This window comes from Triticum dicoccoides, chromosome 5B (genome assembly GCF_002162155.2).
Source record: "Triticum dicoccoides isolate Atlit2015 ecotype Zavitan chromosome 5B, WEW_v2.0, whole genome shotgun sequence".
NCBI classification, from domain to species: domain Eukaryota; kingdom Viridiplantae; phylum Streptophyta; class Magnoliopsida; order Poales; family Poaceae; genus Triticum; species Triticum dicoccoides.
In genome coordinates, this window is record NC_041389.1 from 608480122 (window position 1) to 608490970 (window position 10849).

At 46.5% G+C, this 10849-nt stretch overlaps 1 protein-coding gene and 1 long non-coding RNA gene across 2 annotated transcripts; both read left to right on the top strand.

Annotated features, from left to right (window-relative positions):
• Window positions 1–4032: 4032 nt before the first annotated feature.
• On the top strand, window positions 4033–8331 carry LOC119310258 (calmodulin-binding protein 60 D-like). Its single transcript, XM_037586062.1, has 10 exons — window positions 4033–4136; window positions 4271–4322; window positions 4448–4560; window positions 5239–5290; window positions 5380–5432; window positions 5575–6050; window positions 6804–6964; window positions 7169–7357; window positions 8062–8163; window positions 8308–8331. The coding sequence occupies exons 1-10, from the start codon at window positions 4033–4035 to the stop codon at window positions 8329–8331; spliced, it is 1326 nt and encodes a 441-aa protein (XP_037441959.1).
• A 17-nt stretch (window positions 8332–8348) lies between these two features.
• Window positions 8349–9660, top strand: LOC119306306. Its single transcript, XR_005148914.1, has 4 exons — window positions 8349–8687; window positions 8771–8875; window positions 9124–9193; window positions 9490–9660. It is a non-coding gene; the product is annotated as an uncharacterized LOC119306306 (long non-coding RNA).
• The last annotated feature ends 1189 nt before the right edge of the window (window positions 9661–10849 follow it).

Genomic DNA, 10849 nt, shown 5'->3' on the forward strand with positions numbered 1-10849 from the left:
TTGCGAATTTGAATATATTTACATATATGAAAAAGTTCGTGAATTTTTAAAAAAGGGAACAGATTAAAAATGGTTCAAGGATAGAGAAACTGTTCATGAATTTTAAAAATTGTTTGTGGATTTGAAAAATGTTCGTGAATTTTTTAAAAAGTGCATGGATCCAGAAATGTTCAAGGATAGAGAAACTGTTCATGAATTTTAAAAATTGTTTGCGGATTTGAAAAATGTTCGTGAAAATTGAGAAATGTCTGCAGATTCAAAAAAGGCTCGTAGATTTGAAAGAAAAAAGTTCACGGATTTGTAAAATGTTCAAGAAATTAAAAAATCATGAATTTTAAAAATGCTCGCAATTTTCGGAAAATTTCATGAAACTTAAAATTAGAAAAGAAAAAACAAGAAATAAGAAACAGAAAAAACACACTAAGAAACAAAAAAGCTGATCGAAAGCTTTTAGAACTTCGCAAAACTGATGCAAAGAAAAAAAATGGGGAAAGACCGATCATTGTAGGCAATGCTAGGTTCTTAGGCCCTGTACAACGGTGGGTGCTTACACAGGTGCCTCACAAAAAAACCCGGTTTTTTTCCTAAGAATTGATTACACAGGTGCTTAGAACGGGTGGCAGAAGCAAAGTTTTGCTTCCGGTGCCAGGCGGTGCTTACAACAAATAACCACTCCTTCAAGTCACGATGCCTCGACTCAGTGCCTCCATCGGCAGGCAAAAAATAGAAAAAGGGCCCAGCTAGCACCCCATATCAAGCACTACGCGTTGAGGATTAAAGAAATTTTCGAGGCGCCATGCAGCTAGCACCGGTGCACAAGCACCAGCGTTGTACAAGGCCTTACGGTCGCTTAATGCGATATATAGCACCACCCCCCTTCGACTGAGAAAGAAAGAAAAACCAGCTAGCAAGTGATAGCAAGAGACACATATCATGTGCGGTTGAAAAATCCCCCCTACAAACTGATGTATCGGATCGAGGGATACTAAACCTCACACGTTATGAGACTGCAACCACATGACGAGGACAAGGTTGGAGATACTTGTTCCATTTGGTCCCCTTGATTTCATTGCATTGTCTCTAGTGGCTTGTTTATATGGGGTACATGATATTGGTTTGCGGGGTGGGATTTGCTCATCCAAATTGAGAAGTTATTTTATCCTCACCTATTCTATGATGTGTTGATCTAATGGGTAATAGTATGGTGGTTAGTAGTATAATTTAGGAAAATGGTGTGATAGCTCCCGGGTGCCCTTACACCTGCATGAACAGTAAATTCAAAACAAAATTAAAAAAACTAAAACTATAGGACATCAAACATGATTAAACATTTAATGCCTTGCAAAGTTTCAGCACAAATAACATCTGAGGACCCCTCACAAAAAATCAATGTAGACTAAAACTTTGCTAGAACATTAAATGTTTGATGTCGCAAAGTTTGAGATTTATTTTATTTTATTTGAATTTCCCGTTCATGGACAGTGTAGGGACATCCGGATGTTGAAAGGCATGTCTCATAATTTAGTGTTGCGGCCCTCATCCTCTCAGGGGTCCGGGCGGTAGCCCTGTTTGCCCGGCCTATGGGCCAGCCCTGACATGCCTCAAAACAGACACCTTAAATGTTTCTGGACCCGTCCGAAGGGGAGCTGGTCATCCAACCTTACTCATCAAATCCGGACAGCATGAGTGGGCCAAGCGTGGGCCGGACCTAAAGTGAAAAAGCACATGGGGCTATGGGAACACATGGTCCGACTGATTGTCGGTCAAGAGGACTGTCCGGACTCCCCCAAAACCTTCCCCAAGTTTGCCTTCGGTTGGTGGGATTTCAGACAATCGAACTGAATCGGGGACGTATGAGGTACCCTGTTGAATGGCCAAAAGTGTTCGGACCACAGGGTCGGACATTCGATGGGCAGTTTGATGCACCCCGCTGGATTTTTTTGTTGTTGTTGCTCTAAGGCATTGTGGTTGTTCCTTCTCTTTCACCTTATAATATGAATCGTATGTGCGGTGTTTGGCCCGGGTTGATCCATCCACTACACCCCCGCGTCGCCTCTGCCCTGGCGACACGGGGCAACCCCCACCGACGCCGCCACCTCTCCCCTCCTCCCGCTCCCCCCGTCTCGTCACCGCCTGAGGAGCCCGCCGGCGAAGCCCGGGCAGGCTCCAGGGAGGGTGGCGGTGGAGCATCTCGCTGGATGGCGTCGCGCGAATTCCGGCCGCTCGGGTGCGATTCGGCGACGGCGGGCGTCCTGGAGGCCGCTCCGGGTGTTCGTCGACGTCGGTCATCGGTGTGGGTCCCTTGCTCCAGCGCGGGCAGAGGGACGACGGAAGGTGTGTGGCGGCCGAATTTGGTCGGCCTTGGTCGGATCTGGCGTGGCTGCGGCTGGGCGCGTCGTCGGAGGTGGCTGGCGGGGCGTGGGTCGATCTGCGATGGATGCGGTGGTGCGGGTGCTGGCGGCGCGGCTGCGCCTCGCCGGAGCAGCATGCCGGGGTGGTGGCCTCCTCTAGCGGGGTCGGCCGGTTGGTGGAGACGGCGGTGCGCGCCCAGGACCCGGCAGCACGTCTGTTGCTGGCCGGGGGGTCGCGCGGGACGGCCTCAGCTGGGACGGCGCGGGCAGGAGCTTCCCCTCGGTGCTCTGTGGTGCTGGTTTGGTGGCGGTTGGTGGCCGGCTGGTTCGGGCTTGTGGTGGTTGAGCATCTCCGGGAGAAATCCTTCTCCGGCCTCTGCCGGATCCGGCGACGGCGACGTCTGCGGGCGCCGCACTCTTTCTTTGAAGCGCCGTTTTGGTGTGGTGCTTCTCCCCGCAGCCTTGGCTCCGGAGGGAATCGTCAGATCCACGGGATCAGGCGATGAAGGCGTCTCCACGTCTTCTTCCTCCTTGGGGGCACCGTCTCGGAGCCGGCTACAACTGGAGACCGGTGGAAGGCGACATCTTCGCCGTGGTGGATGGCGGCATCTTCGCCGCGTGGTTGCTGAGGCGGCCGTTTTGGGGGCGCTGATTTCTGTTTGGCAACGATGATGGCGTCAAGAGGAGCTTGGGTCGCGGCTCGGACTTGGGTAGTCGGATCTTGCCGGCGTGTCCGAGGTGCTCTTTCGTTGGTTGCCTTGTTGCTTTGAAGTCAGAGCTGCGGTGGAGCGAGTTCAGGTGGTGACGATGACAGGCGCTCGGTGCTCATTTGCGGCAGCACGGTCAGCGCAAAGTCCTGCATATTTCCCGGGCAATGATCATCGTCAAAGTCAGAGCTGTCAGTTGTTCGTGCGTGTGGCCATCTGTTGGCATGTGTCGTCCTGGAGTCTGTTCCATGTCGGTGGCCAGGTTGGCCGGTGGTGCCCATGTATTTATGGGTTGGGTTGCTTCGGTTTTAGCCCGGTTTTCTGTCAATTAACCGGGCAATTCTCACTTCTTCTTAATCAATGAAAATGACAAGTCTTTTGCCTCGTTTCAAAAAAACTAAAAACGCGCACGTGGCTGCACGTACGTAGGCGCTGGAAGCTGTTAAAAATCTGTGGGCACTTGACACTTGACAGAACAATGTCACAGTCGGCCTAGTTAAAGTTATACTGGAGTTTCAGAATGGGGGAGAATAAGCAGGGACTCCTACCTTTTCGCCTTTTCGTGGAACTCGCGGCGGCGACGCCCGGCGGCGAGGAGGACACGGGCAGGTGCCGGAAACCCGAGCGCCGGTGGGCCACCACTCCCGTGCCAGACACGTGCCCCTCGCACGCGACGCGGCATGCCCGCTCGCGCGAGCCCATTGGCGCCGGGGCTCCCCTTCCCTTCCCTTCCCTCCATAAAATCTTCCCCACGCACGACCATTCGCCATCAGCTACTCCCCTGCACCACAGACAGTCCACTCCACACCACCCCGCCTCTCGCCGCCGCAGTGCCACGCGCTTCCTTCTCCAAGTCCCGAACCCCGGCTACCACCGGCCGTCGCCATTTCTCTCCACCCGCTGCCGGGCTGCTAGCTAAGCCATTCCACCGCCGCAGCCCCCCGTGCCCGCGCCCCACCCCGCGAAAGCGCGTGATGGCGGCGCACAAGCGGCCGCTGGAGGCCGCCGCGGCGGAGCAGGAGGCGCCGCGGTCCCCGAGGAAGCGGCTGCGCCAGACGGTGCTCCTCGTGATGCGGCTGTGAGTGCCTCCCCCTCCCCCAACTAAGCCGTCGGTCTCCTCTTTTGCCGTGCACTCGGTCGGGTCCTCCTCTAGCTTGCTTCCTTGATTTGAACTCACCATTCGCGGTTGCTTCGCCCGGATCCGCGCCGCAGGGAGAGGAGGAGGGCGAGAGCGGCCACCGTCGGGCAGATGGTTCGCCAGCAGGTGAGGCGATCGATTCGCACGCGCCTCCCGGTACCCCTCACTCTCCGCATTTCGATTCTGTTCCCTGGCACCGGTGACTGACAGGTTTGGTGGGTCTCGATCTGTTTTCGTCGTGCGGCATGCAGGCGCAGCTCGACAGGGCAAAGCTGTTCGTGTTTCTCATGCTGCTCGTCTCGCGCCTTTGCTCAGTGGAGAGGCTCCTTCAGCAGCTCCGCAACCTACTGCCAGGTGCTTTTAGGTACGCATATTTTGAAAGAATAAATGAGATGCACATTTTAGGGAAGTAACAAGTGAAGTGCTGGCATGCTTTTCTGGGAGATGTCATTTTTATCCTGTCATGAGAAGAGAACATCCATCCTTTTGTCCTTCTCACAAGATTGCTGTCGCCCTGTCGGCAGCACAACAACTTATATTTTTGGAAGCTTGACAGGCATAGTATTTTTTTCTGGTTCAGGTTATCATCGAGTGTGAGTAAATAAATCAAAAAAAGAGAGAATTTGTTCTTCTTTCAGTAATCATAACGCTCAAAATATATGGAGATGGTCTCTAGTAGTAACAACTCAAGTGTTGGCTTGCTTTCTGGGAAATGCCATTTTTATCCTCTTATATCTTCTTTGACAAGATTGCTCCTGACAAGCATAGTACCATTTCAAGTTCAGATTATCGAATTATATTCATGGAGTGTGAATAAATCATGGATTTGTTCTTCATTCATTAATCATAACCACGTACGTAAAATAGTTGGATCTGCAAGGATTGAACAAGCATAGTACCATTTCAAGTTCAGATTGCTCCAGGATTCTATTTATTGAGTATTCAACTTCCGAGTAGTGTTGTGGATGTGATGGATAAATGCTTCCTTGGTTAATTAATTAATTTTACCTCTTGTTGTGTGTATTTTTTTTGTATCCAATAGATCTTTGACGGTATCCATACAAGATCCAATTCGATCAACTGTACAGACAGAGGTTAGTATCTGGATCTTTATCTGTTTAATATGCCTTTATTTGTATACATGCACTATATCCTAACTCCTTTTTGCTATGTCATGAAATAGATGCAGGGACGACAAGCAGCCTCGCTTCCTAATCGCATTTCTGAGCCTCCCAGGTTTCTGCCATTTTATACTTCCCACCGTATATGTTTTTTGAATCATGTCATCATACTTACTGTCAAACCAAGTATTTTCTTTCTACGTAATCTGGGAAGTTTCCTTCTGTTACTGTCTCACTCATCTTATTTGAAAATTTAGGCACATACCAGAAGGTTTTCCTGAAACTGGAGGCAACACTCGAGTCAAACTGCGCTTTGTCGATGTTGACAGACCAGAAGATCCTATTTACACTGGTTATCCAGTACAATGGCTGAATAAAAAAGATGCTAGGGTAGCGGTATTTGAAAATGATAGGCAAATCACGCAGGGCGACCTTTCTAAATTGCAAATTGAGATTTTAGCAGTCCATGCTGAATTCTTTACTGAGCGAGGACAAGCGGACTTCACCAAAGAGGAATTCAACAAGCAGATATGTATACATAAGGGGAATGAGTCAGTCTTGACAACTGTTAATCTAGCAAATGGTGCGGCCTATATTGGTTCCGTCATATTTACAGAGAGCTCCCAGAGGAAAAGGTTAAGATTGACAGCACGAGTGAAAGGACAGGATCTTGATGTCAGAGTTCAAGAAGCAATCACTGATCCTTTTGTTGTCAAAGTCGGCCGAAGTAAACGTGAGTATATCCAATTATCCATTCTGAACATCAAACCTTTTTAACTATATTACATGGAAATTTTAATACACTCTGTAATTTTCTCATTCAATGAAACATTTACTGTTTGCATAGTTGGCAGAAGAACATGCTTGCTGATTTTAAGGAAAAAAAATGTTAAAGCACATATCATATCTTTCAGAAACTATTATGGTCTTGTGCAGTGACATTATTTTATTTGAAAATATGAAGTCCTAGCACTAAATGTTCTACTTTGAGAAGGGAATGTTCCACCACAAAGTTCGGTTCAAAAAGGAGATGCTCAGGCGCCTCGCCTAGGGCATAAACGGAAGTCTAGGACTAGACGGGCCAAGCGAGAAATTGTCAACTCCAGCGAGAGATCAGGCCATATTACACTGACGGCCTATGGTACTCAAATACACCATGATAGTCAAAACTGTATGGCCGCCTAAGCGAAGGGCAATCACCTAATCTATGCCTAGCACTATTTTGAACCGGGCAAACCTGTATGAAGTACTATCACTTAGATTTGGGAGTTGGGACCGTACTTTTCTTGGGTCATTACATATTTTATTTTGAGTTGTCTATTAGGTCATAGATTAATAATAAGCATGCTAAATCAGTTTATAATTTACCATGTACATTAATCCTTTCCTGAATACTATAATCATCAGATGCAAGGGTAGCCAGAATGAACCAATTGCATATTACCAATCTTGTCTTGACACATGCAATATTTTTGTCTACTTTCAGAAAACAGAAAGAGTTATCCTCCATCTAAAGAAGAAGCGGTATACCGTTTGGAGAAGATTTCCCTAAAGGGAAAACATTGTACTCTCCTTTCTGAAAAGAATATTACTACGGTGAAGCAATTCATGCGTCATTATTACAGAGGTGAATCTGCTCTCCAAAAGGTAAATATACAGTTATAATTATGTTTCTACAAGCTTCAGCATTTCAAATTACTTGCAAGAGGTATTAGTTAATAATTGTCATGGATCAGAAATAAAATATCCCGCATCTGCTAGGATTAACTTTGACTACACGTAATGCTATATGTATTTATGTGCACTACATGTAATTAAATGCTAAGTCAACTCTTTATTTCTGGCAATTAGCTTCTTGACATGAAGGAGGATTGGAGTACCTTGATTAAACATGCCACCACGTGTGATCCTGGGCTTGAGATCTATTCTTTTATTGTTGAGGAAAATACTGAACTCTTATTCAATGATTTCTATAATCTTGTTGGTATGATGATCGGTGGATTATATTTTCCTGTCAATGGCCTTAATCAGTTTCAGCAGGTATACTTTTGACACTGTTCCATTTCCATCGCAATTAGGCTGTTGATTCACTAAGATAATAGTGCTCTGGCAATTTTCCTCAGAATGTTGTCACGGTTACAAGGTTTATAGCAAGATTTACGTTTGGAAATTAGACTGCTTCCTAACTAATGTCATTGTGAATAGCTATTGACTAACCTAACTCTGGCATTGCTGAACTAACACAGGGCAAATGATGTTATTGTACGTAAGTTAGGACCAAGGCATGGATTCTAAACAAATTCTTATGTCGAGCCTCTGTTTTTACTGTAAAGTTTATTTTTACCTATAAGCATATGCATTAGTGATGAAGAATGTGTTGTTGTTCAATTAATATTTCTTTTTCTTTCCAATATCTAGAAACCTAGAAGAAATATATAGAGCATTTGGATTGCCACCTTGTGGTGTTTTTGTGCTTGCATTGTGTAAACTCACTGAAACACAGTGTATTCAACAAAGGGAGGGTCTAACCACCGCCCTAATGCACTTAGTTGAAAAAACGGTGAGAGAAAATATGAAGACTATTATCACCAATAGGTTGGCATCCTACTCAAGTACTCATTTTTCATGATTAGAAGGTTTCATAAAGGTCTGAGCATTGAGGCCTTTCTGTACACAAAACAATAAGCAAAAGCATGTGCTTGCACATTATGACAGTGATGACATAATAAAACATCTTTTTACAGATTATAGTGAACAAGTGGAAAATGTCTGCGTATAAGAAATTTGACGAGCGGGAGAACTCAGGGGGTCTTACCCCTGATTACTTCATGACCAATGGCGGCCCTGTCAGTGATGCAGGTCCTTCTGTACAAACTGGAACGACGTGGCAATATCCTAAAAGCAAGGCTGCACAACACGGTGAATTTTAATATTTTGTTCCATTGTTGATCCTGATTGCTACATGTTTCTCTAAATTCAACTTATTGCAGAAGCTGGAGATCGATATCCGTTGAATGAGTTCTCACGGGCCGCAGTCCTGTCAAACAATGACGCTGGCCCTTCAAACCAAGAAACACTGCCGTTTCCGCAGCACACGTATGCACAGACTGTGCATCAAGGTCATTATTGGAACACCTGCATAATTTTTTATCACACATTCTCTATACTGTAATTGCTGCTTCATCGCAACTTTCTGTTGTTGTTGTTGACTTCTGCTAGTTTTGGGGATCAACTTACTGTTGGACTTGGTGAGCACAATCCTTCTGTGCCACAGAATGGAGCTCCTTACTCTCTGCACCAGGGAACTATCTTAAATGATCAGGGACAATTTTCAGCACAGTCCACTATTCCGCCCAACAATTTTTCATCAGTAAGTAAAGTTACCTATGGCACAATCAACAATACCATCCTGCAATTTTTCATTGACAGCCTGAATTGTTTCGTGGATGCTAGGTTCCACAGGATGACATGATCGCAGGTGCAAGTCAAACTGACCAGGGAACCCCTTCACTTGACCCTGTTCTGGCTGACATCTCCAGTGGGTTTTCTTCAGTTCCAGTATGTGTTCCTTTGAATAAGTATCTTTGTACTGACTGAAGTACTCCCTCCGTCTGAAAAAGCTTGTCCCAAGCTTGTCCCTCAAATGGATGTGTCTAGCAGCTTGTCGGATGGAGGCTAGATACATCCATTTGAGGGACAAGCTTGGGACAAGCTTTTTCGGACTGAGGGAGTATATCAGTATGTACCCTTCATATGGCTTTAGCCTTTTTTCCTTTGTTATGTCATCATGGTGTTTGTTCTTGCAGTTCGAGGACTACAGCAGCCTGGATGGAACCGACTATCTGACAGACTATGGCATTGCACTAGCTAACAACGGTATGCAATTTTGAATTTTCAATACCCATGGTAACCATAATGAAAAGCCGATAAATTATGCAATTTTCAATGCCAGAGCGATAATCTCTGTTGCAATCGATGCAATCATCTTCTACAATCAGAAATCTTCCCATTTCAATCTAGGATTTTAGTAAATTGATGTTTACCTTCATAAAATCTGGAGTGTGTGTGCTTGGCTGATGACTACCAAACTGTATCTTAAAAGTTAAATTTGGGCCTGGATTTAAGATGTTCCTCTCGATCCGTGCACTAATGCTGTGTTCCTTTCATTTCAGCAGAACTGCCGAATCCCAACAGCCCATTTGATGGTCATGGACATGATGGCGGCAACCAGTGACAGATTAAACTTCAGACCGCTGCAACAGGCTTTCCTCTACTAGACTAAACATGGTGGTGGTGATTACAGCATTCAGTGTGATTAAACATTTCTTCTGTAAATATTGATAGTGTTGCGAGTACTAATAGACAATATTGTTCAGTAAATGTTGAATTTGCTATTGGTTGTAATAGACATTTGGCTTGTATTTCTTAAAAGCAAATGTTTCAGAACAAAAACACATGTAGCCTGTATCGAATACCTGGAGCGAATATTCACATTGATTGACAAACTTCGTCCAATCCTGTTAATCCATCCTTTCCTAAGTCGAGCAAATACTCGTATTGGAGAACATGCTTGGTGTAATCCTGTTAATCAATCATTTTCTAAGTTGAGTTTTTCCTATGGATGTCAACACATTTTCAGCTATAGTATGCTGTGCACCAGGAAATCCTTCTCCGCAAATTGAACATGGTAAAATACACCGAAAAGAAGGGAGAGAGCATGGTTGTTGTACAAGATTTCAGTTTCTTAAATACCACAGAGCTTCCATTCGAGCTACACCAATGGCACACAGATCTGCGAAAGCAAACAAGAACACAAGATGCATCAGTTAGTGGAGCCGTGGTATAACAGAGATGCAGGGCAGAGCACATTCAGATTCAGGCATGGACTCAGAGTTCACCTGAGTTGGGACGGACTGACTAGCCAACCACGCACGGCACACAGGGCCGCTAATTAGGGGGATATCGAACGGAGGGAGGGGCGATGACTATGGTGCATCTTTCGGTTTGCATCAGTGCTTGTATTCGTCGTTAGATGGTCTACGGATCTGAATGTAATTTTAATTATTTATGACGTTTGTTGTACTGTCATGATTGAAGATAAATATATTGAAAGTTTTTCTTGAAAAAAAAGGAAGAGCGATGATATACTTGCTCGGAGAGGTGAGTGTATGTGTGTATGTGAAAAGTCCGCACTTCAGGGATACACCTTCTCATCCTCTGGCGACCGCGTCGCCCCCGCGGGCGACCGGTCACGCCCCGATTCCCCTTCCGCCAGCTTCCTCTCCCTATCTCCCCTTCCCCGCCGTCGTCGCCGGCGTTCGCCGCCGGGCCTGGCCCGGGCGACGCTGGTGGCGGCGGCCCTCGGCCATTCCCCTCTCGGCTACTCTCCGGCGCGGGGCGGAGGGCACCGAGGGGTGCTCACTAGGCGGCGGCGGTCCGCGCATGGTGGCGGGGATTCCTGGCGCGGCGCGGGAGATCGTCTGGACGGCGGTGTCGCCGTTGGCGGCGGGGTGGCGCGGCGGCGCGGCCAGG

What these genes read in the sequence shown, in the direction of transcription:
- LOC119310258 (XM_037586062.1), top strand. Translation starts at nt 4,033, where the DNA reads ATGGCGGCGCACAAGCGGCCGCTGGAGGCCGCCGCGGCGGAGCAGGAG. An exon ending in GTGCTCCTCGTGATGCGGCT is followed by an intron (nt 4,137 to 4,270) that starts GTGAGTGCCTCC and finishes TCCGCGCCGCAG; the next exon opens with GGAGAGGAGGAGGGCGAGAG. An exon ending in GTGAATCTGCTCTCCAAAAG is followed by an intron (nt 6,965 to 7,168) that starts GTAAATATACAG and finishes TCTGGCAATTAG; the next exon opens with CTTCTTGACATGAAGGAGGA.